At 37.4% G+C, this 26,264-nt stretch overlaps 2 protein-coding genes and 1 long non-coding RNA gene across 5 annotated transcripts; 1 reads left to right on the top strand and 2 right to left on the bottom strand.

The window, feature by feature from the left end:
- LOC138130486 (zinc finger protein 718-like) lies at positions 1-15,017 on the bottom strand. Of its 3 annotated transcripts, none has more exons than XM_069046986.1 (3): positions 14,312-15,017; positions 7,885-8,508; positions 1-6,949 (listed from the first exon to the last, which is right to left on the bottom strand). In XM_069046986.1, the coding sequence occupies exon 3, from the start codon at positions 6,933-6,935 to the stop codon at positions 5,130-5,132; it is 1,806 nt and encodes a 601-aa protein (XP_068903087.1). In that variant the 5' UTR covers positions 6,936-6,949; positions 7,885-8,508; positions 14,312-15,017; the 3' UTR covers positions 1-5,129. The 3 variants fall into 3 exon arrangements, with proteins under 3 accessions (XP_068903087.1, XP_068903088.1, XP_068903086.1); XM_069046987.1 differs by having other exon boundaries at positions 7,885-8,009; XM_069046985.1 differs by lacking the exon at positions 7,885-8,508.
- Positions 14,014-22,171, top strand: LOC138130497 (uncharacterized). Its single transcript, XR_011159596.1, has 3 exons — positions 14,014-14,294; positions 18,355-21,537; positions 21,595-22,171. It is a non-coding gene; the product is annotated as an uncharacterized lncRNA (long non-coding RNA).
- On the bottom strand, positions 19,381-26,067 carry Rrp6 (exosome component Rrp6). The gene is made up of 8 exons (XM_069046977.1): positions 25,880-26,067; positions 25,435-25,827; positions 25,205-25,383; positions 24,131-24,809; positions 23,926-24,074; positions 23,712-23,874; positions 22,478-23,659; positions 19,381-19,583 (listed from the first exon to the last, which is right to left on the bottom strand). Exons 1-8 carry the CDS (start codon positions 25,976-25,978, stop codon positions 19,494-19,496), a joined length of 2,934 nt encoding a protein of 977 aa, XP_068903078.1. The 5' UTR covers positions 25,979-26,067; the 3' UTR covers positions 19,381-19,493.
- Between the last annotated feature and the right edge of the window lie 197 nt (positions 26,068-26,264).

The following is a 26,264-nucleotide window of genomic DNA, read 5'->3' as shown; positions in this document are numbered from 1 at the left end:
TCGGTGGGAGGACGCCTGTATTTATTTTATGCAGACATGAATAAATACATTCTCGTTTTCATCTACAGTGCTGATTGATATCACACCCGATCACATGATACATTAAACATTCAGCGGTGCGACTTTACATGACAACAAGAAATACATAGAAAACACAATAAATTTGTCTATCCACCTCTTGAGGAGTGTAGAAAGTAAGAGTTACCTTTCCTTTTGTTTACTTTTTTTTCTTTTTGTCGGAACCAAACTATACAACAAATAAAATAACAACGGGTGCTCAGAACCTAAATTTGTAATACAAGAACAAAGCGGCACCGTGAAACAAATGACATGATACTACAGACACTGTAAATGGGATGACGAACGATGGCGCACCACAATCTTTTCAATCTCTAAAGTTACACAATATGTTACCTCAGATAATTTAATTCCCTAAATGAATATTACGCTCCTCTGACTCTCAGCTCTTCAAGATAGCCGCGGTCTCCGATCGCGGAGTTAACCTAGTTCTCGCCCCCCAGTCTCCTAATTTCTACCCTACTGACGTCGGGTCGTCTAAGTCCCTGCGACACCTAACTCGTTATGGGTGCAGTGCCCTCAACTTGTGTCCTCCGATTCGCCCCTGTGGGTCCCACACCGGATGAAACAGAGGCCTTCCATCGGGGGCGGTCGAGAAACTACATGGCCAAGGTCACACGTCATGAAAAAGCCTCGTGGGTCCCACGTGGGCAATCTCACGTCGGCCCTTTTGATGTGCTCTCGTTTTTCATTGCAACGTGGATGAACTGACCCCGCGTCTACACTCCTAATTTCAGCCAAACACGTACCACGTTTTTCCTTGTGGCAAATGGAAGGCCGTTCCCAAAATGGACTCCCTTTTTCTCTATTTAAATCGCTGACGCAATGTGATCGGTTAACCGTTTCTACCCTTCTAGCCCTACCCGGAAAATGGACTCGCCCAAAGTATTTCTAACTGTTCGCCACTAAATAACTCTGATTTTAAAGCCTGGACTCGTCCCACGGATTTTAACTACCTGACAACCTTATTGCGACGTCCCCTCAATAATTTACCCAGTCTATCAATTCCTACTTCACCCGAGCTTATCGGAATAACAAAATGAAATAACATACCTGCTAAACACTACTTGTTGTCTGTAAGATCATCTTACCTGAATTACAACGCGCAAACTGTCGACGACACACGAGGTGCGCACCTGTAATCTACTTCGCGATTGGCGAATGTTTAGGGAACACGGCCCTGATTACTTTGACAATACACAAGAAAATACCCGACTCGAGATTCGTAACCGCAATAACTACATTTTCAACTAAAACAATAACAATGAAAACGACCGTTCAACAAACAACACCGTTCACTTCGAGAGCCGAAAATCGAGTACCGCGTCTTTTGTGTACCAACCGTACGCAATCCAAATCTACCAACAGTGAACAACAGAACAACCAAACAGTTCCTCTTGCGTTTGTTTCGGCGGCGGCAATTTGAATTCAAACTGGGGTATTACAGTTACTATTTTTTTAAAAGATATTTCTCTTTTTGATCGGTGAAATTGGTGAAAAATTAACCTAGTTTACACGTGATCCAGAATGACTAAATCTGTTGGTAATAATGAAAATTTGAATGATTTTGGTACCACTGTAATCTAAATGCATTTCCGGTTGTCAGCTTTGACAGAGTTGACAGGAGAATTTGACGTTTACCATCGAAGGGTCATTTTTGTAATAGCATAAGCATACCCGACATAACCTAATTTTTTTTCTAATGTAGTGTCAAGTTAGCATCACTAAACCGCATAAGCAAAGATTTAGATCCAACCGTTTCCCGACAAGACCCCGAAGTCCCTATAACCTCGACGAGGGCTTCACGTCAACATCCCGGAGCCGCATAAGCGAAGACTTAGGTCCGCCTCCGCTAACCGCTCTACATAACCGTCGCCCCCACAGAAATTTGACTAAACAACCCCCCGACCTCCTGAATGTCACCTAGCCCCCATGGGATCGCACTTACAACATTTTAACTTTAACTCATCGGAAACGGTGCTTAGCAACAACAAATAGAAAAACCCGAGTTTAATTCAATCGAACAAAGCGTAACATTAGACAATGATAAATTCAACGAATCAAAACGCGACATTAAACAATGATCAAATAAAAGAGAACAAAGCGCAACATTAAACAATGATCAAATAAAAGGGGACAAAGCGCAACATGAAACAATGATCAAATACAAGAAGACCAAGCGCGAAGTTAAACAATGATCAAATAAAAGAGAACAAAGCGCAAAGTGAAACAACGATAAAATAAAACCGCTTCAAATGGCACAAATATCAGTCAGCAACATAAATAACGAATACGATAATTGCTTGCAATGCTAAACGAAAAATGGCGGATCAAGTGCTGTTAGGACATGTTAGCGAAAGACAAAAACAAAATGGACGCACGCGGTTCGGACGACGGCTACTAATTTTCGAAATTAACGGATTGCTTGAAAATTGAACCTCCCGGGAAAAAAACTTAGGGATAACGCTTAAAATTAACAAATAGGCGCTTCTCGAAAGAAACAGCATGCAACAAAATTATACTCTACAACATACCCTTACCACGTGGTCCTGGGCCCCATTCCACCAACATTTTTTGAAACTTTGCACTTTGCACTTTTCACTTTGCCGATATTGAAAAGTGCAAACCTTTTACGTTCCACCAATATTCTTAACCACTATGCAAAAAAGTGTAAATTTTTATGTATTTGCAAAGCCAATTTACTTTTCCTTTGCAAAATATATTGTTGTTGGTGGAACGCAAAGTTGTTTGGCAAAGTGTAAAGTGCATAGTATAAAGCTGCAAAGTCGTTGGTGGAATAGGGCCTTGGTCCAAAAAAAAAAACAAAGAGACAACGAACGTGGGATAAATTACCCGGGTGGATTAAAAAAACGTCGGATTCCTCACGGGCACACAAAATATATACTCGGGACGGTAGCGTAATTGATTCAGATTTAACTTACAAATTTGGAAATATGGATCGCTCTTCGCACGGTGTGTTCGTTTCGAAAAACCAAACAAAAGTGACCTACCCCCTTCAACCACACGCGCGAGAGCCCGCTTCACCCCCGCTATATTTCCACTCTCAGAGTTGCCAACCCCCCAGGATTGCCAACCCCATTACTTAGTTCCTAGTCTAGCCGCTAGTACCTTCACATTTGGCGCGCTCTCGTGGCGGTACCGGGAATTATTAAATTTTTAAACTGGGTCACTACAGACCATTTACCAACCGATTCACGTGTAAAAAACCAAATCCAGTAAAATGACGGAACACCGACGCCTATGAAGCATCTGATGCCCAACGACCCTCGTCACGAAATTTCACGAATTGCTAGCGGTCATTTTAAAAGGCGTCATAAAAGGTCTCCGCACAGGTCTCGCGACGTGCCGCTTCCTTTACATTGCCAGCATAGGCAGTGCTCCCTCCATATTCCTCTACGCGTGCGCCAAATCAACCCTTATAAAACTCGTTCTTTAATATACTAATAGAGCCGTATAATTTACCAACATAATTACTGGGGGGCTTTATTTGAAGGCATTCGGAAAGTTGCGTGTGCGCATATCGCTAAGCGACCGTTCACAATACCATTCGCATGTTGCTGATTTGCGCACACGTAACTTTGCGAATGACTTCAAATAAAGATCTAAATTGGTATAAGATCAATTAAAAGTCTTCTGAAATTACGTAAATATGTAGAAACATTTTGCAAAGTGTCTCGTCCGTTATCATGGAGTGGCTGTATGTTCAATTAAATGATTGTGAGTTTTTGAAAACTGTCGGTAAACTGGTTCTCTAAAGTAGGAAAACGAACATGGATTTGCGATTGTAAATGAAAACGTTTTATTCTCAAATTTATACACATGAATAAACTACAATACATAAATGCAAACAGATTTTTTGAAGTGAAAACTTCTTTAGGCGCGCCACATACATTTTATTCCCGGGCAGTGAATTAGTTTCATGCGACACGGTAAAATCGTTCGCAGCACAAGCTAAAATCGTTCGCAGCACAAGCGAAAATCGTCCGCAGATCAGCGACACGGCAAGCTAAAATCAAGGGAGTCGAGTTTTTAACGGAGCGAGCGAAAAACAATCAACTGTGCGTCACTTGTCAATTTTAAATTTTCATCGTTATAGTCTTTCTAACTCAGGTTGAGCCAGCAATAAAAATAAACTGCGCACCCTCATTACCGCAAGTGCCACCTCCACTTAGCTTTACAATGAAGATGAATTTATGGTTTAAATGACAGATGTTTTTCTTGCTCTTTCTCGATGGTTTCCAGGTACACCGGGCCCAACAGGCCGGGCTTCTTTTCGGTATAAATCCATCTTTATTTAAAAGTTAAGAGGATGACGGCACTTGCGGTAATGAGGGTACGCAGTTTATTTTTATTGCTGGCTCAACGTGAGTGCTTCAAGACGACGCATTTCTCCTTCATCGTAGGACAGTTATACATTCTTTCTACAATGCAGTTTTATTAGTAAAAATGGACAAAATGACACACCACTTAAAAGATTAAACGCGCTAATCTGAAAGTTCACCACAATTTATAGCGTATGGATCATTGTCTTAGGTACCTTGAAACTCTTAAGGTAAGTAATTTTTTCATGTTCCTGCCATAGTGTCTTAAAAGTATAAACTGACAGTTTTTGACAACGCAATGGCATATAACATAACCTAATATTTCACTTTTTAAATGTGTGGTTATTCTAAATTTCACTAGATATCGCCACTTCATCTCCATCATCATGGCCAACTTCATCTAGCTTCCGCCGTATGGAGCGCAGCGGAAGCTAGATGAAGTTGGCCATGTCCATTATCGACTTGTCATTTGGTTTACTTTTTTTCGACATTTGGGATGGCCATAACATAATAGTTTAATGAAGTTGGTCATGAAGTTAGCGACTTTAAAGTTAACCATCGCCAACTTCATTAAACATAGTTTAATGAAGTTGGTCATGAAGTTAACGTCTAAAATTCTGTGTCCGCAACTGTACGAAAATTTAATCGCAATTTTTAAATTTAAATGCACCTGAGAGAAGTTCATTTTTATTTTCAGTATATACATAATTATTTATTATTATTAGACTGCGGTAGGTAGGTGTATTTTACAGCACAACTAGGTTCCAACTGATGTAAATTACCTACCGCACATTTGTTCCGTTTAGTCTTAATTTCGCACTTATCACAGCTATACCATTTAACATGATTTTTCTTATGTCGCCTTAAGGAGTCGTTCCATTTCGTTTTAAATTCGCATTTATCACAATTGTACCATTGGATGGCATCTGCTGAGTGATGAATTGCCTTATGTTGTTTAAGGTGCCGGTTAGATTTCGTTTTATGTTCGCATTTATCACAATTATACCAGTAAACAGCATCTGCTGAGAGATGAAGTTTCTTATGCTGTTTTAGGGAGATGTTCCATTTAGTTTTAAATTCGCATTTATCGCAATTATACCACTGAATGGCATCTGCTGAGTGATGAATTGCCTTATGTTGCTTAAGGTTTCTGTTATATTTCGTTTTAAATTCGCATTTATCACAACTATACCACTGGACAGCATCCGCTGAGAGATGATGAATTTTCTTATGCTGGTTTAGGGAGTTCTTCCATTTCGTTTTAAATTCGCATTTATTACAGCTATACCACTGAACAGCATCTGCGAACAGATGATTTTTCTTATGCGGTTTTATGTATCCTTTCTCTTTCGTTTTAAATTCGCATTTATCGCAATTATACCACTGGATGGCATCTGCTGGGAGATGAATTGCCTTATGTTGTTTAAGGTGGCTGTTATATTTCGTTTTGTATTTGCATTTATCACAGCTATGCCACTGGACAGCATCTGCTGAGAGATGAATTTTCTTATGCTTTGTTAGGGAGTTCTTCCATTTCGTTTTGTATTTGCATTTGTCACAGCTATACCACTGGACAGCATCTGCTGAGAGATGAATTTTCTTATGCTGTTTTAAGGTGTTGTTTCGTTTCGTTTTAAATTCGCATTTATCGCAATTATACCACTGGATGGCATCTGCTGGGAGATGAATTGCCTTATGCTGTTTACGGTGGCTGTTATCTTTAGTTTTGTATTTGCATTTATCACAGCTGTACCACCGGACAGCATCCGCTGAGAGATGAATTTTATTATGCTTTGTTAGGGAGCCTTTCCATTTCGTTTTGTATTTGCATTTATCACAGCTATACCACTGGACCGCATCTGTTGAGAAATGAATTTTCTTATGCTGTTTTAGGGAGAAGTTCCATTTCGTTTTAAATTCGCATTTATCGCAATTATACCACCGCACGGTATCTGTAGAGTGTTGAAGTATCTTATGATTGCGGAGACTGAAATTCCGGTGAGACGGGTACCTCGCACTCTGGTGTTTTTTCAAAACTCTTGCCTCTTTTGTCTTAAAGGAACAACACTCGGATCGGTGCCACTCTTCATCACTACAAGACACTGTATGTACGTTCTCACATTCTTCTTCTGTATCAAAACATGAACTTTCCAAGTGTTTGATCCACAGTAAAACAGAATATGTTTCAAACGAGCACTTTTGACAAATGTAACTTTTCACTATAATGTCCTTTTTTGGTTGGTCTTGCACACAATCAGTGTCCTTTCTGTGATATTCCCTGAAATGTTGCTTTAAAATTACAACAAGATCGGTTTCAAAATTGCAGTCCTTGCAGTTGTACTTTTCCAGATCGTTTCTTTCGCATCTGGATGATTCGAGTGGCAACCGGTGTCGTTTCACATGATTCGCCATGTAGAAAGGTGCTTTGGTCACGTAAGAACATCTCTTGCAATTATGACATCTCTTTCCGTGGCCACCTTTCGGGATATTCTCGGTAAATTCCAAATTTTGCATTTTGATTTTATAATCTGAAAATTTCATTTCATGTCAATACAAAAAAATTATCAAAACATTGCAAAAAATACAAGTCTTGTCTTATCTACTTGTAAATTTTGATTTGCTCAATCCACTGTATGTACAGTTGATTGCAAAAAAAAAACGGGAAACGAAATTTTTCCTAACGTAAATTTGGTTTTGTCCATTTGTCAATTAATTCTCTACTTGACAATACCTGTCAAATAATTTTAAAAAATGTCATTGAATTTTGACCATAATTCTAACCTATCTCTCGTAAGAAGGTTTCACACTATGAAAAAATTGTAAAAATGTGACAATTTTATTCTGATGTTTGCCGTTTTTTTTTGCAACCAACTGTATTTAATCAATTACATATTTCATTATAAATTATACCTGCTGAACAAATCGAAATGAAAATTCTAATTATACATTAGTGAAGTAAATGAAACTAAAGTTAGTATATTAAATAGAGTTAGCTCCATCCTGGTTCCTAGGGGCGTTTTTCGATTGATAATTGGCTGCACTTGTATTGTCAAAAATGGCACTATTTGTGTTTAAATAAAATTGTTAATTATCAAAATGTTTCTAGAGTGAAAAATAAATTATAAATATTATGTTAACTATTTAGATTGGCTTGCATCTACTTCACAAAGTCTGTGGCAACCAGGCTGCCAATGTAATATTTCACACAAAAAAACTCGCCTAGGAACCAGAATCAAGCCTACTTTCTCTTAGATACCACTCTAATCTATGCAAACCTTAGGACTATGTAATGTGGAAAAAAATAAAATCATTAGATCAAAACCATACGATGAGAACCGAATGACCGACTGACCGAACCACCGAATGAATATCTCGTAAATCGAGTGGTCGGGTCAGTGGGTTATTTATTCAAATCGGATAAAAAATAAGTAAGATACACCATCAAAGCTTTTTCCTCACTCACCCGGTATAACCTTACTTAAAAGTTTTGTTTTTTCATTTCATTTGACAATAAATTATTATCGGTGCGGTTGAATCAAGGACATTTCCATGGCTAACTCGATGACAAATGTTCTTGATCTCACAATGCTACAGCGGCACAGACACGATTTTCGGTAATTATAACGTGCACTATTTTTGTTTTATTTTTCAAAATCTTGTGATATTTTATACATAAATATCGGATGTTCATTTAAATTTATCCTCAAAGTTGGCGATGAAGAGAATGCCGAGAACCCACTTGCTCCACGCCACTCCACGCCACGCCACACTAAGCTACACTACGCTACGCGACGGAAATCTGTGCAGAAATTTAACAAAGATTTGAATGCACTGCGTAGGTACTCATTTGTTCCATGCTATCCGACAACACGCCACACGACGTGGGACGACGTTTGCTCGATCCAACCGTCCAGACTTTTTAGTAAGCGTGTTGAAGCGTGTTGTCCCCCCTCCTTGCTTCTTCAGCCCCGCAGTAGAGATTTTGATACAGGAAGTCAAGTTTTACCGCTCGATCGAAAGCACCCACTTCTAACGATTTAAAATTCTCAAAAAATTCAGGAATTATTATGTATCACTGTAGAACATTCTGTAAAAATTTCAAATTTTTTAATGAAACGGGTTAATATTTCGTTTTAATTCAATAACCACTACATTAATTTACATAATTTTTCACTAAGAGTGTTTTCAAATATTTAGGAAAAATTTGGTGTTATTGAAATCATGAAAACATCACCGGTTTTTGAAATAAATGGAATTTGATATTAAAGTACAAAATGATATCCGTCACAAGACGTACTCGTAACGTGGCGTGTTCATAGTGTGCCTATTCATTCGGCAATGCGAACCCACGTCAATCTACGTTGCATAGCGTAGTGTGGCGTGGAGCAAGAGATATACTGCTCGTCAAATCTTAGATGGCCGCTAAGGATGCGCAGAAGAGGGAGTGCGATGCAAGATGTGGAACAGAGATGCGACAAGGTGAAGCGGTAAAGTGGGTAAAATTCTGAAAAGTACACTCAGATACAGAAATCGACTTGTTCTAACTCCGCGTTGTCGACGAGATTTTAATCCTGTAATCTGTATTTACGTATTGCGGGTCTTCAACGCATTTGTGATCTGCAATTTTTATTAAATAATAATTGGCCAGTTAAAAATTTGTTTCGTACTATTGCGATCAAAAAATTTTGGACACTAATGTCATCGTGCTGTCATACATTCTAAAACGACCCTTATGTATTAATAACCTCAATTTTAATTGTGTCAATTTTGAAAATGTGAATATCAGATTTACCGAGAAAATATTCCGAAAGTTGTAAAAATCAGACAAATGGAATAGAACGAGGTTTTAATTCATAAAAAATATAAAACAAATAACCAAATGTACTCGCATATTAAAAAAATTATATTTTAAACCGGTGTCAAATTGACAACAATTTCATCTTTCATGTGACAGTTTCAATAAAGCATGATTTAGAGTAATTTTTTTAATGTGACAGAAGTTTGATGTCCAAAATTTTATGATCGTAATAGTACTTTGCTTTTAAAAGCATTGTGTGCATTCAGCAGAAAAAGCTGTTGAGTAAATTTCTGTTGAACGCATGCCCCAACAACCGCTACCACTCAACATGTTGGGAGCGGATGCCATTTTATGTAGCGTAAAAATTTTGTGCTACTTTGTGAACATGTTGAGCCGTTGAGCTATTAAGAGGTAAAAGAGAGGGAAATGGACTACCAGAACAGGGAAATTCAAAACACCACTGAGTACCACGTTTACCACGTTCAATAATGTCAAAATATTTAGGTTAAGATCAACTGACAACTGACAGTACAAAAATACAAAACAGCAGAGCACTGAGCTGCTACATTGTAGCGTAGCGGTAGCGCTTTTTCTGCTGAATGCCACCATTGGTTTAGAGTGTACCAGTGTTTCCACTGCTGCAACGCTCGAACAAGTGACGTCCCCACTCCTACCGTTACCATTGCGCATCCGAATCTCAGCGGCCATCTAATATTTGACGTTTAGTAGTGGGTTCCCGGCATAAGAGTCGATTGTGAACGTAGAGCTAAAGTCAAAACGAAACATGACAGGGCGGAGCTTAGGATGCGCGCTCGCTGAGAAGGGGCGTATCATACAGTCGTCAGTTTAGGGGCAAAACTTAACCAAAACTCAATTTTCTTCACCTGATGAAAGAAATTCTACACCGAGGTCATCTACTTTTGTTGTTAAACCTCTAATATAATAATAAAAACTATCTTCACTCTTCACAACATTCCTCCAACACCCTCTATAGCAGGGATGAGCAACCCGCGGCCCGCCACACTTTCTCATGAGGCCCTTTAAAGATTTTACATTTTGACTTTTGAAACTTTTGTTAACATTTGCATAATTCACCAACAGAATCTTTGCGCAAAAATTTTAAATATGCCTAATGTAATAAAACTTATGAATTTTCTCAAATCTCGAGCAAATTACCGCCAATTTAATGAGTTTTTAAAAGATTTGGGAAGTGAATATGGTGATGTAATTTACAACACAGAAGTGCGTTGGTTGAGTAGAGGTGCTATGTTAAAAAGAGTATATAACTTAAAAAATGATATTCAATTGTTTGTGGAAATGAAAGAATATCGATTTCCCCATTTCAAAGATAAAGAATGGATGTGTGATTTTGCCTTTCTCGTCGATATAACTCAGCATTTGAATGACTTACGGCCGTATTCACCAACGCCAGTTAACGTTAACTGTAATATCTATTCACTTTGATTGTGACCACAACGAAAAACATAGTAGGCGCTGTTTAGCTGTGTGCTGCATACGTTTTACACTAAATATTTGTGTGGTGTAACATGATGTGAAAATGTCAGAATTGTCAAAACTTGACCACGGTAGTAAAGCTATGATTTTAATGTATTTATCAATATTAATAACGGAAGTCAATCTTTGAAGTAGGAGAAACTAAAAACGTCTGTCTGATTCTGTGATTACGTCTGTTGAAAAGTGAGGTTATATCCAGGTACAGATTATTTAACGTAAAAACTTCGAAATCACCTCATGCAATTCTCGATATTAATGAAGAACGAACGAAATGGTCATTTGGCAGTAAGACAAACGCGAAAAATGCCTGGGGATTACTAATCAATTAGCATTGATTAATACAAATAAGTATTTTCAGATAAAAACTAATCAGACAGAAAGTTCAAAAAAATGATTTACAGGGGATGAAAAGGCAGAAGGTATCAAACTACAACACTTACTAGCCAAAATGTACAACAAAAAAGCACAAATAGAGTTAACTTTATTGGTGATGTTCGTCTTTGTGAGTTGTTTTCCCGTTGGCTTCAATAAATGTCTCGAAACAAGTGAATATTAACCGTTTGGTCCCAACTTTGAGAAGACGACGTGGCATTTTCTTTTTGAATTCTAAAATTTTGTACCAAAACTCAATTTTATAGATATGCGCACAGTGTACGTCGAAAAACGTTTGCGCAAGTCGTGCTCCATTCTGTCTTCTGTGAGCGTGACGTTTCTGTCAAAATGGCGCCTCCGAGAGTTGCCAACTGCGACTGGATTTAGTGTTATCTAAAATTCCCTATAAATAACCTAGCAACTGAAAAGTTACTAGGGAGTGGTCACAATCAAAATGAATAGATAATAGGTTAAAATACTTCGTTACTTTAGTTACCTATTGTTATAACAATGTTTTCGTATATTTTAACCTACAGTTAACTTTAACTGGCGTTGGTGAATACGGGCTTTAAACATGGAACTTCAAGGAAGAGACCAGTTCATTCATAACATGTTTGATAAAATTAATGCTTTTGAAAGCAAATTAAAATTTGGAACAAACATATGTTGTCAAACAACATGTCACATTTTGCACACCTAAAAAAAGAAAACCCTTCAGAAACCTGAAAATATGCCCAGCATTTACAAAAATTAATAATGGAATTTGAATCGCGATTTAAAATATTTAGATCAGAAAAAACCGTTCGTAGTTTAAACATTTTTTCTTCCCCATTTAATATAGACGTGGAAACAGTTCCGGATGAGTTATAAATGGAATTAATAGATTTACAAAACGACACGGATTTAAGAAATAAATTTCAAAATGTTGACACATAATTTCTACCAAAAATACATTAGTTTAGGAAAATCCCCACGATTAGGCAAAGCAAATACAGCCCTTTCACAATGGCGTTAACGTTACGTCGATGTTAAAACGTTAATGTTAACGTTAGATCTAATTACATGTATTTCAGTACTTTTTATAAATTATTTCCGTTGGCTAATGTTAGAATGTAACGTTAAGAATCCAGAACATTTCTAGAACTAACGTTAACGCTAACTATATCATGCAACATTAATTTTCATCATAACGTCATTGTGAACGGTCCACAATGAAATACATGTAATTTTGAATTTCTAGATTTAACGTTAACATTAACGGTTTAACATCGACGTAACGTTAACGCCATTGTGTATGGGCCTTATAGGCCCAACGGACTGGAAGAAAGCGTCACAGGATAGAGAACAATGGAGAAAAATAGTTAAGAACAGTTGTGACGGCAGGGAGAATGTGATGTAGCTTATAAAGCGGAACTAGGGAGAACTAAGTCGTACATATATTTCTTTTTCTTGATCTGTATTTTGTTTGTAACGTTTGATCATAATGACACTTTTTGGAAGTATATGCCATTCACGATGTTTTGGCATAAGGGGAGGCTATGATTTCATTTTTTAAAGTTGGATACATGTTTGATTTCTGTCATCTCTGCTGTCACTAAAGTGCCTGACATGCGGACCTATCAAAATGAACGTAACATGTTGCCGAATTTACCGTAATCATAATTAAGCGACATTAAAACGTATTGATGGTGTTTATATTAGACTGCAGAACATGTTTTCAGTAAGTTGCAGTGAAGTCAAGTTCTTTTTATGTATAAATTGAATCGTAGGTGAGTACGAGATAAATATGTAGCACGGATAGTGAAGGAAGAAACAACGACCCAATTGAAATGGCACAGGGGTTTTGTAAGACCTATTATAACTTCGCCATAGAGTTGTGAATGAGTGGCTTGAGTCTATTTTGAAATGTACTCCTGAAATTTGCCAACATTTTTGTAGATATTGTAAAGAACTTATTTTGGAAGATTGGACAAAATTAATGGGAAATCTTTCATTTGAAAACGTTCTTCCTTTAATAATAATTTCATTAGGAGAATCTGACTCGGAATTTGATTGGGATTTTCATGCAGGTAATGATGATTCAGAATTTTCTAATGAATTACGGTTGAATAATTGAATAGTTGAATAGTTTTGTTGGGCGTGTAAATATTTTGCAGAAAGATTCGAATAACGTAAGGCTTAATAAGTAGGTACAAGATTTTATACAATCTAGTTCTAGGAACGTTTTGGTTAACATGAAAAATTCATTGAGAAGTTACTAATTGGTTGGTTAAGATACTGTATAAATGGGTTATCTAAGTGGTGCATAAATTGACAGGAGTCACTTTGTCTTTCGGTCCCGGCCCTTACTATTCTGTAGTTTGTTCAAGTTAGTTTCCTGTTTTGTTAAATTGGATTAAAAATATGTGAGTATTGTTCTATTGCAAACTAGTAAAACTGACAACAATGCACTAGACAATGATGCAGTTTATAACCTCAAACTTAGAAAAACATAACCTAATTCAACAGACAGCTTTACTGCCAACTTAAATGCACTTTTTCCATGGCCTCCCCTTATGCCAAAACATCGTGAATGGCATATACCTATGTTTGCGAACAATTGTTTTCCGCAATGAAAATAATTAAAAGCGATAATCGATGATGTACGGTTAGAAAGCTGGGTGCGAGTTGCTGTGTCGTCTATATCTGCAAATATAGACCAATTGATGACCAAGAAGCAATGCCAAATTTCTCATTGAGTATTTTATTTCGGTAATTTTTATACTAGATTTATTTTGTTAATAAAGATATAATTTGAGTTCATCATGTTTCTTAAATGCGGCCCGCACAACATTTTTAAATTTGATGCTGGTCCGTTGTAAAAAAAAGTTGCTCATCCCTGCTCTATAGCGTAAACAAAAGAAAATTTTTGACGCCGCCACTGTCATATACGTAAGCTGGATTCAACTGATCTACCATGATCTACATTCGTCTTCTGCGCAAACCACGTGATGTCATGTTTCGTTTTGACTTTAGCTCTACCACAGGTTTGTGTTCTGTGTCTACCACTCGTCAGTCTGCACAGTAAGAACACAAACAACGCAAAACAAGTGAGGTTAGATTTAAACAGCTGATCCGTGATGTTTCACAATCAACTCTTCAACGCCTACTTCGAGGATAAATTTAAATGAACATCCGATACAAGGCAAGTACGTATAATACTTACCATTTATTCTATCACAACAGGAAATGCGTCTTTAACAGTCGCAGTGTATTCTGTATGTCACGGATTACTAATTCGTATTCATCTCATCATATTCGTAACAAAGAGTAGGTATAGGAGTATTCGTGGGTATAGGATAGACGAAAGACGCGAAGCAGAATAGCAGAAATATAAGTGTAAGTGACGAGCTCTGGTGTTTGTGGCTCGTAACTATTCAGTTCGACCCGTCGCCGTCGCCTGCGTTGATTATAAAAGCCTGCCAAGTTGAGAATTAGACAGTGATTAGACATTAGACCATTAGACATTGGCGCGACCTTGAAACACAATAAGAGAGAAAAAAAAGCATTTGCACAAGGTTTGAATGGTGGGAAACGGTCTAGGAGGACGCCCTGAGGCTGTCTAGCCAGAAAAAACGCGAAAATTCCAGAAGTAGTTAAAGTGAACAATTACCGGAAAATTTTCATATCTAGTGATCAGTACAAATCAGAGATCACAACATTCACAACACTGTTTCCAGGACTGAGTGATCGCTCATCACTCATTTGAACGAGTGATTATGCATTACTCATTTATACGAGTGATCATTCATCACTCATCCACACGAGTGATAATCGAGTACTCGAATGATCTAGAATAATCGAATCATTCGATTATTGTCACTCGATTATGCCATGGTTCGACCATGGCCAACTGTATCGATATACACTTGACGTGTATACACACAGATGTATTTATAGACTACGTCCACTGATAGAATGCATTTTTTTAAATATCCTTAGATAACAAAATCCCCAAACCATAACATATCATAGATTGTGTTGGTAATATTTTGAAGCATTCGCGCCACTGATTCTCATTGGTTGTTATAAAACGCGAAAAATAAATTATATGACATTTCAAATTTGAAATTGTCAGTTCTGTCAAAGTGGTTTAAGCATTTAGATTTGCGATTTTTCATCTTTAGAGCTTTGTTTTGCGATTCTCTTATTGGTTTTAAAAGTTATTAGTTTTGATCGTGTTGCTGTTTTGATCTGTTCCGTTGCGATTTTTTGTTGATTTTTTTAAATTTGTGAAGTGAGTGCGTGCCTCAAGAATCTAATTACAAACATCGAAAATGATACAGAGGTAATTTTTGTTCATGCATTAAATAGGAGTACATATTAAATAATCTCTTGCTTGTGTTTAGCCATTTCCGAAAAAAGCTGGATATTTTAATTTCAGTAGCTAACTTTTTCGGAAATTCGAAAATGTATTGTGGGTTGCATTTTTTATTCCGTCGGGCACATTATTACTCGTGAAATACCCTGTATTAATAAAACTTAATATATTACTCCTACTGTTGTAATGATTTGAATACATTACTTTTTCCGCCAAATTTGAACCTGCGCAAAACGGTAACAAATGTGGTCGTGATCGTCATCAAATCGGAGGAGCCCTACGTTGTGATTTTCTTTTGGCGGAAAAGGTTCGGAATGCAAACGGTGAGGGTTCCAGTTGGAAGAGTGCCGCAAATAAAACACACATGTGAGGGACGCAAAATACCTTTTATTAAAAATGTCTGTAATAACTTTGATGAAAAAGAAATTGAAACGAATACAAAGGACAGAAATTAAGTTTAACGAAGTACAAGAAATTAACTAGTTGAGTACATCACAAAGATAAACGACAAGATGAATGCAACAATATTTAAAATAACAGAAAAACGGGCACATGACAGACAAAATGACAGTTTAAAGCTTGCAAAACAAGTAAACAAATTATAAGGCAGTTATTACAGACAGGGACGGATGAAAAACCCTCTTCAAAAACCGTATCCCAGGTATTACTCATATTTTACAATTCGATTAATGACAAAAACAATGTTTAACTCGGAACTACGCGGTCAAGGTACGCCTTCGGGAGCTTAGAGCTGCAGGTAACAAACTTTCGGCTGCGAGGGGACTCAGAAGAATAATCTGAATCATCTTGAAATCAAGCGACGTTTATAGATATTCGGGGTATTAGTGAACGTCAGACTATTTCACCGACGCAGCAAGAGTGACAGAGCGTTTCGGGGTCGTACGAGTAGCATTCCTAGACCGCAGCCGCAAAGACCTAGGTCCGCCGTCCCCAACCAACCGTTTCCGGACAAAACCCCAAAGTCTCTATAACCGTCGACGGAAGCTTCACGAAAACATCCCGACGCCGCTCCCGCAAAGACTAAGGTCCGTCCCCGCTAACGGCTCTAAATAACCGTAGCTTCCACAGAAATTTACTAAACAACCCCACGACTTCCTGATTGTCACCTAGCTCCCACAGGGGCGCACTTACAACATTTTACTTTAACTTTTCCGAAATCTAGCAACAGCACGAAGGAATAACCAGAGTTTAATTCTATCGAACAAAGCGTAACATTAAATGATGAGAAAATCCAGCAAAACAAAGCGCAACATGAAACAATGATAAAATAAGCAAAACAAAACGCAACATTAAACAAGGATAACATAAGCAAAACAAAACGCAACATTAAACAATGAGGAAATAAAAGAGAACAAAACGCGAAGTTAAATAACGATAAAAATAAAAGCGCTTTAAAAAGGAATACAATACTCGCTGGCAATACTAAACAAAAATATGGCGGGTCGAGTGCCGTTAGAAAATGTTAGTGAAAGAAAAACAAAATGGACGCACGCGGTCCGGACGACGGCTACTAATCTTCGAAATTAACAGATTGTCAAAAATGAACCTCCCGGGAGCAATTTAGGGATAACGCTTAAAATTAACAAATGGACGCCTCTTAAAGAAACAGCATGCAACAAAATGAAATCTACAACATACCCTTACCACGTGGTCCTGGTCCCAAAAAAAAACAAAACACAAAAAAACAGGCAACGAAAGTGGGATAAATTACCCAGGTGAATTAAAAACGTTAAATTCCTCACGGGGACACAAAATATCTACTCGGAACGGTAGTGTGATTGTTCAGGTTTAACTTACAAATTTGAGAAACTTGGATCGCTCTTCGCAAGGTGTGTTCGTTTCGAAAAACTAAACAAAAGTGACCTACCCCCTTCAACCGCCCGCGCGAGCCCGTTTCATCCCCCGCTATATTTCCGCTCGCAGTTCCTAGTCTAGCCGCTAGTACCTTCACATTTGGCGCGCTGTTGTGGCGGTACCGGAAATTTAAATTTAAATTTTAAACTGGGTCACTACACTGTACTGAAGTTTTCTTTCGTCTTTCGTCTTTCCCAAGTGCAAACATGCAGAATAATAATAAAACATCACGTGTACTTAAACCTGCTCTTTCCATTTTTTAAATTTCGCGCCGGATCTATTTGTTGTAGCGTAGAGTGAACATTTTTAGTAACATTTATGTCAAGCAATCTATGAGTGGACCAAGGAGTATAGAATAATAGGGAGGGGACATAAGCTAGCTTATGGGCGCGGTAAATTGAAGCGGTGAGGGACAAGGAAACGGGCGCAATTTTATGCAACCCGTGCATTCTATTCTATTCTTTCTTCATGCTTCGCCTTTTTTGCTGGGCTTGGGCTGACATGTCCAGTTGAGTGTACTTCACCCAGAAGAGTATAAATTGTAGACAAAGAGAAACCTGTGAATATGTCAAAGAATTCTTGTTTTTAGCAAAATCACAGTACATAATACCGAGCGATCATTTAAAAAATAAATCGAGTTTGCTTTGGAGCCTATGCTATAGCATACTCGATTTATTTTTTAATTGATCGCACCGTACCAGTATATGAAGCTGTCAATGCTCAAATGATTCCCTCTGCACTGTTGTCAGTTTCATATCCTGCAAAATCCTGCGGATAATATTATTTATAATGGGTAAAAAAATATTAACTTACTAAAATATAATATGTACTTACTAAGTTTGGTGAACGCATGAAGAGTTTTATCCATTTCGATGTGAACAATTATATAATTTTTCCTACTTTACACGAACACAATCTGGCAACAACGCTTAAATTCTCATTTTATGCGATTTTATTAAAAATATCTCAAAATTTTTGAAACTGTAGATACCTACCAATCTTTTTTTTTTCAGTCATAATTTAGAAGTTTTTTGCGGACCGCGAAGAGACCATGGACCGATTGGCATGGGTGGAATTCAACGATAATTTTGGACCTCGGTGCCACTTCAATTAAGTGGGTTTCACGACACGAGACGATGGTTGCGAAACTAGGTGTTTTCACTAAGACGGTCAAATTCGAAGTCTCTCTTTCTTCCAATCCAAAAATGTCCCTCACCGGTGGGGTCGGTTTCGTCAACCCCGATTTTGCACGACATTGTGAATCGGTTAACGTGCAATAACCAATGAAAGAGGGTGCAACTATTTTTGAATTGAATTTGTAAAACTAACTTAAACTATGCTCTAAAACTAAACCGAACAAAACCAAACAAAAATGAAACAACTAAAATTAACTATTTACAAAACCCAACAATAACAATTGAATTCCCTACCAACTTCCTAACTCTAGCCTACTTGCTTCGAGGGTCACTGCACCTTTAGAATTAGGGCAAAATCTTTGAAAAATGTTAATTTTTAAATATACCTTAAAACAGGATAAAATGCTTAAAAAACGAAGTGTTCTGAAGGCGCCTTACTAGTAGTTAGGTTGTCTAATGGAGCCCCTAGCAACAAAATTGTCTTGGGATGGTCAACCTACGGTCGCGCCTGGGCTATGACCGACGAATCCGACATCAACGGCACTACTCCTGTCACCGTCGATGGTCCTGCCGCACCAGGTGCGAATACCTACCAAAATCGCCGGACTTCTGAGCTACCTACCCCGAAATCTGTAATTTATACTCAACGATCCGCAAAACGCCAAAATCCCGAAGACCTTCCAAGTCAAGAGCATCGCCGACCACTCCAAACGTAAAGGAACTTGCGCTTTCAGAATCGTCGAATAACAACGGCGGACTTTGGGTCGGTTACGAAGACAAAGATAATGCTGGGTACAGGGCGAGCTACGCGAAGGTCAAATCCTTGGGAAGCATTGCCGTCGTGGATTTGTCTCTGGATGATTTCAAAGGACGTTGCGGAAGGGACAAGTATGACATATTAAGAACGGTTAAAACCTTTTTGTAAGGTTTATTTGTTCAGCAATAACTAGTTAGAATCTTGTTGAGAAAATAAAGTATATATTTACATAAACAAGAAAATAAAAAAGTTAAAATTTTTAATAATTTCTTCCTTGGTTTCCTCCACGATTAGCATTGTTATTAAACGTTGCAGATTTGGCCCCTCTCTTTAAGTTTCTCTTTCGATTCTGAAATTTTAAATAAAATGTAACACAAAATATGTGATCTTTAGGTCTTTTAGGATAATTAAACGGTGAAAAAAATGTCTTTATATACAAACAAAAAGTCAATTCGCAAAATGAATGTGTTTTTTGGTTTACATCAAAAACTCTGGAAAATAAAAAAATAAGTCTTAAAAATAATAGTGACAAATTCAGCAGCCTGGCCAGAGTGATCAGGTTGTAAAGCATTTTAAATTCTCTTTACGACCATACCAAAATGTTTGGGTTTTAGCTCACCACTTAAATAATTCTATACATACAGTGAGTTTTTTTTAAGACTGGCCATAGGGTTTTACATGCTAATTTTTTTAAACTATCGGATAGATTACAATTCAATATCCCAAACTGTGAAAAAAATATTTTTTAGCGCGCCGAAAGCGTCCAAAAGTGGAGATCGTCAGGTGCTGGTGGAGCTGACAATGGCGCTACTCTGGCGGCCGCTCGACGTACTATTATTTCGGCGCCCTAAAAAATATTTTTTTCATAACTTTTTCGACAGTTTGGGATATTAAATTGTAATCTATCCGATAGTTTTAAAAGTCTTCCAACTTTGTTCCAAAAATGGTTTGAATATTTTTATCGGAACAAAAGTTAACAGGGGGTTGAAAAATTAGCATGTAAAACCCTATGGCCAGTCTTAAAAAAAACTCACTGTATAGGGCAAAATGATTCTTAGGTCTTAATCAATCATCAGAAAATTTTAAATACATATCAGGTATAATTGAGTGATTGAGAAATTCCCGATAATTTTGTGTTGGCGATCAAGAGTGTCTGCTGTTGTAAAAAATTTAACAGCAGACACGAGTGGGTCACTAACAAAATTATCTGGAATTTCTCAATCACAAGGGCAATTCGATATGAGTATTTACCGAATGATCGCTGCAACTAACTTAAATTTAGGCCAAATTAACATTGCAATCAAGATATCAATTCATATTTAATTAATACTGTTACTAATATGTGTTTTCTTCAAATAAATGCTATAAAATCGAAAAAATCATCGATAATTTGTTGCCGTGAAAAATTATCGTGTAATTTGATTGAGTATTTTCATTGGCCTAATTTTTATGAGGTGAATACTCAGTAATTAAAACAGATGAAATCGGGTCAAACGCAATCCATTCATTCGAAAGAATAAATCCTATATAGGACAATAGTTATTTGTATAACTAGTGTTATGAAAGTCAGACTTTTTTTTTATGATTTCGCAGTTTGATTAACGTGGGCGTAGCCCGAGTTAATCAAGCAAATGAGTGAAAAAAAAGAGACTTGCATAACGTGTTGTATAATATGATGATATTCTTCTTCATATGCTTTAACGAAATCAATATTCAGCGAAGCGTCGTCTCCGAAAGGAACTGAGTAGTGCTGTGTATGCTTCAAGCGGGATCCAGTATCCATTTATTTTTATAAAAACCTTCAAGAGTCGATGTATTTATCTACCTTACAGTAAATGTCTGGCAAAGTCAGCCCAGAGCTGAAGGTAAATTCAAAATCTGACGTGAAGAATAAAAAATAGCGTAATAAGTAATAACGTAAAAAGTGTGAACAGTGCAAAAGCCTGGCGATGGATGCCAGCCTAGAACTATACCTGAATAGCGATAACAATCAAGGAAGTCTTATGGTCGAACAGAGTTTGAATATTTATAATTTATAAATAATAAAAGGATAATAAGAAGAAAGAAATGACTGATGCCATTAAAAAAATACATAAATTAATAAAAAAACCACCAGATATTTTCGCTTCAAAAGCGTAATGTTGAAAATTGGTCTTGGCTCTTATACGAGACATAATAAAATAATAAAACGTTCTAGTCTGTTTTTGATAGTTATTTATACAAGTATAGAAGATGTGCACAAAAATAAGAAGTTTCAGCAAAGCGCTAGCGAGTGGATAATAGGTTATTGATTCTTTCTGGGGGTGACTTATATTTTGCATTTTATATTATTGTATACTAATAGTTATACTTTTTTGTAGTGACACAAGCGATAATTATTCATAAGATGGCCAAGATATCCTGATCACCCCGCCATCATCTAGAAGCAATGAATAACAATAAGAATGAATATTAATTTTTTTCTTACGTTTTTTTGCATTATTCTGTTGTAATATTAAATTTATATTTATGATATTTATTGTAGCGAGCCGTTGTTATAAAAACAACAGATTGATGGAATAAAAAAGAAGATAAGAAAAGTCTGTAAATAGTTTTGATTAAAAGGGTTCTCATAGTAATAGGTACTTCAATTCCCAAATTGAGGTGGCTGTTTCTCAAAAACTAAGGGTGACAGAACATTTCTGATATTATATTCAGCCCAGAAGTCAACACTATTTAAGAATCATCCTTTGGCGTAAATAACTCTGTCCTATAACCACAGCCTATAACTTTTATCATACTTTCAAGCGGGGTATTTTCCTTCAAAGTACCAGTTTATCGTGTACATTTTAATGATACTTTAAACATACTTATCTTATTTCAATTTTTAATACATAATACTTTCAGGTGTAATTCGTTAATTACACCTAATTTTAATAAATAAATAAAATTCAATGATTCATTTATTTTAAATTTTCGACTGATTGATTTTAGACCTAAAAATCATTTTATCCTATGAGTATATGGGTTGATTTATGTACGAGTAATATGTATGTACGAGTAATTACCACGAGATTGTAGATTTTATGATCGCATAGCGGCAAATGGCTTGTGATAAAATAATGATATTGTAAAGAGAATTCAAACTGCTTTAAAATGATTTCTTTAAATTTCATTTTCATGATGGCAACACCAAATCAATAATTCTCATTTTTGAAGCTACAGACCAAACAGAAGAAAAAAAAATTAAAAACCTCGACTCACCTTAGCCTTGGCATTACTATTGATCGGGGCAGCCCCTCCAGCACTTCCGGCGCCTCCTTGGAATTGCCTAAAATCGACGGAAGCGTAATCGTACGGAACGAAATTCTTGTTCTGGTTCCACTTGTTAAGCCTGTGTCTCTTCTTCTGCTGATTCTGTCCGGGTCCGGTAGGCACACTTTCCGATCCTCGCAACCCACCACCACTTTGGTCGTGTTGTGGTTGCCTTAAATTATGGAATTTACGTTTATTTTTCGTACTTTGCTGTTGCTGATTTCGTTGTTGTTGTGGTTGTTGTTGTTGTTGTTGATTTTGCTGCTGTTGCTGCTTCTGATTATTCTTCTTTTTCTTTTTACTCTTTGGTGTTCCTATTGATTGCTGCTCTCGATTATCATAATTAACACCGTTAATTTCCGAAAAATTCCGTTTCCTTGCTTTATTCTTAAACTTCTGACTCCACCGATCTGAACTGTAACCTACAACCGGTATGGGATTCAGGAAATTATCTGCCGCCGGCAACTCGAACTCAAAACTGCCGTTCTCGTTCTCTTCTCTTTTCCTCTTTCGAGAACCCTCACTCAACAATCGTTCTTGCTCCAATCGTTGCCGTTCCACTTCTTCTTCCTTTTCTTTCTGAATCTGAAGCTCTTCACTGAACCTTTTGGACAACTGCATAAAATGGTCCCGCACTGAAGCTATTCGTTGTTCATCTGTTCTCTGTTCTTCTTCCGTTCTCTCCTGAACTTGTTTCAGTTCTTGCACTGTAACCTGCTCCTGTACATGCACTGTAACTTGCTCCTCTTCAGTACTTTTCGCCTCTTCCTTCACCGCTTCCGCCGCTGCCTCCTCCTCGGCCACGACGTAAGGATTCACCAACTTGTACCGTTGGTACGGACTAAAATAATTAAATCCGCGTACTTTCTTGAAGGTTTCTCGTTCGTTAAAACTATCAGAATCAAGTGAATCGTCAAATACTGAATACGACGTTGATTTTTCAATAGACAAATTAACATTTGCGATATTCTTAGTTTCTGCCTTCAACTCGTAGTTATTCAATAACGTTGGCAAATCGTTGCGAAACTCGTTCGCTTTTGACTGATCGTGTGGACAATGCAGAACACTGTTTACGTTGATTTTGACGATTTCCTTCAAAACACCGCGATCCGACGTAGTTTTCAGATGGACCTACAACAAACAAAATCCGTGATCTGAATGCTTCCACGCGTATTTCATTTACCCTCTCCAAAGGTTGCTCGCGAGCTTTCAGCACTATTTTGTGCAGTTCCAACAGATTAGATCTGACTAGGGGTGGAATAGGGTTGCAGCAGGCTAAGATTCCTTGCATTTCTCGCGGCAGAGTTTCAGCAATTTGCAACATCATATGAGTGGGTAAAACGTAACTGCAAGAAAAGTTACAACAAACCGTCCAAATGTTAAAACAGAACACTTACGGCAAACTCTCATCTTCTTGTCTGGCTATGTTGTCCCGCCAACTATAAATATTCTTCAGAGCGTACAACTGGCGATTGTCAAACATCTTCCTGCACTTCCTCAAAGCATCCAAATGGCTATGCTCGGTCAAAACCGGTTTAAAGTATCTCTGCCACATTAAACAAACAAATTAAATCTGTATTAAATCACATTAGAAATGTTTACTTGTTTGCAAATTTCAGTGCTGCGCTCAATCACTGCCCTCACGAGATTGTCCAACTTGTTCGCCTTCGTCAACAACTCCTTCTTCAGCATCTGATATATGTAGATGAGGTAGTGCGTGTCCTGCCTCGCGTACATCTTCAATTCTTCCGGTAGAGGGCGTATCCTCCAATCCGCCAATTGGAATTCTTTATTTGGAAGAATGTTGCAGAATCTTCTCATCAGAAATGAGAGAGATAGTCCCGAATACTGCAACATTCTTGCCGCTTGATGCGTGTCGAACATGTTCACCACGTAAATCGACAAATCTCTTTGCAACCACTCGATGTCGTTGTCGGATCCGTGAAATACCTTCACGATAGTGTTCTTGGTAAAAACCTCGTTTAATATCCAGAGTTTATCCCGCAATGCCAGCGCGTCTATGAGATAATCTTTATCTTCTGTTGATATTTGCATGAGACAAGTGATTCCCATAAAGGATCTGTAAGAATGGTGTTCTAAATCGACACCAAACACTTTGCAACCTCTCAAAGTTTCTACCAGTTCGTCCAGTTGTTCTGGTTTATCTATCTCTATCAAGGGCGTCTCTGACAGTTCTTTTGGTTTTACAGGCGTTTCCTCGAGCAACTGTTCAGGTGTTGGGGCAAAACGATCTAACTCAAATTCATAGGGATGAGAATATCTAGAAAAAATGGTTTACCTTGTAGTGATGTAAATTAAATTTGTTATTTTATAGATTTTCTCTATTAATTATATATACTGTGATGAAAAAAAAGTAAAAGTGTGTAAGCCACGATTATCATGATTCAGATGGTAGCCCTGATTTAAATACAGCAATATTTAAACTGGTGCTGCCAACTCAACCATGATAGTTATGGCAGTCATGGATTATTCAATTTTTTTTTTCGATGGCACAGTGTTATTACAAGCATTCTTATTACTACTAGTCCAAAAAATATCTCTGGTTCAATAAAACGCTAGATTTCTATATTTACCCTTTAGTTGTATTTTTAGACAGAACCAATGTCCCCCAGAAACAATTTAAATAAAATAATTCCCCTATACTGAATAACTTACTCTTGCCTATCCTCATATTCCTCTAAAAATATAGCCAAAGGCTTGAGAGAATTTGGCTTGTCTGTAATCCTCGGGCACCAAGGATAATTAGTACTGTTGTCAATCTTATCCTTGAAGAACTTCTGCGGTCTTACAATGTTCTTAGCTGCTATTAATCTAACACACCTACTTGCAGCCCCCTGCAAGGTACAAAATTTAGCAACTGAAAATTTTGTGCACAATCAACTTACTTGAGTAACTGGTGAGTTAACACTTCCACTGGCAGTCGTGGCTCTATTCCAGGACCCATTAATTGGAAGCTGTGCACTGACAGTCTGTATTTCAACAGGAGCAGTGGCAAATCTCCGAATCCCATTCATCTCATCTATGTGATTTGCCACTTTTTCAAGGATCATATCATTGGCTTCAATCACCAATTCCACTTTTTCATCTAACACTCTGTTTCTAATGTTACTGTCAAGATCATTGCCTCGCATTACTTGATTCATCAGATGCAAGACGGTGTTGCCTTCGTCAGTCATAATTTTTGTGAACGATTCAGATACGTTGTAGAAGCTCCAGTCGCGGCCTGACGGTAAAGCGTTCGAATGCCTTATAGCTTCCATTAATACTTTAAAGCCGTCCTGAAATGAGTACATGCAGTAATCATAACCTCAAAAAATTGAGACAGTAAACCTTTGTGAATTGGTCCATTGAAGTGTAACCTGGCATTATTTCCGTTCCTTCCTTCCTTCTCGAAGGAATCTCGCTAGATTCCTGCTTTTGTCGAGACATTTTCACGTGTTAACACTTTTAAATCAAATCTTTGTTTTTTTACATAATTGACATATGACAACTGACAGTTGAGAGTGTGGTTGAGAGACAGAGAGAGAGAGAGAGACAAGTTTAACGGAACCGGAAATGATTAAAAATATTTTTGAAAAAGGACCCAAACTAGTTTCATCTCCTCATTACAATTTTATTGACTATCAATTCAATTCACACATGTCTGAATAGGCATAAGTCTTTCTAATGACTTTTTAATTCGTTTTATTAGACAACGGATATGTAATTACACGGC

The sequence above is a fragment of the Tenebrio molitor genome, chromosome 5 (genome assembly GCF_963966145.1).
Source record: "Tenebrio molitor chromosome 5, icTenMoli1.1, whole genome shotgun sequence".
Taxonomy (NCBI): domain Eukaryota; kingdom Metazoa; phylum Arthropoda; class Insecta; order Coleoptera; family Tenebrionidae; genus Tenebrio; species Tenebrio molitor.
This window is presented reverse-complemented; position numbering and strand designations above follow the sequence as displayed.

What these genes read in the sequence shown, in the direction of transcription:
- LOC138130486 (XM_069046986.1), bottom strand. Translation starts at nt 6,935, where the DNA reads ATGCAAAATTTGGAATTTACCGAGAATATCCCGAAAGGTGGCCACGGA.
- Rrp6 (XM_069046977.1), bottom strand. Translation starts at nt 25,978, where the DNA reads ATGTCTCGACAAAAGCAGGAATCTAGCGAGATTCCTTCGAGAAGGAAG. An exon ending in GCGAGCAACCTTTGGAGAGG is followed by an intron (nt 23,660 to 23,711) that starts GTAAATGAAATA and finishes TGTTTGTTGTAG; the next exon opens with GTCCATCTGAAAACTACGTC. An exon ending in ATAGTAATGCCAAGGCTAAG is followed by an intron (nt 19,584 to 22,477) that starts GTGAGTCGAGGT and finishes TTAAAATTTCAG; the next exon opens with AATCGAAAGAGAAACTTAAA.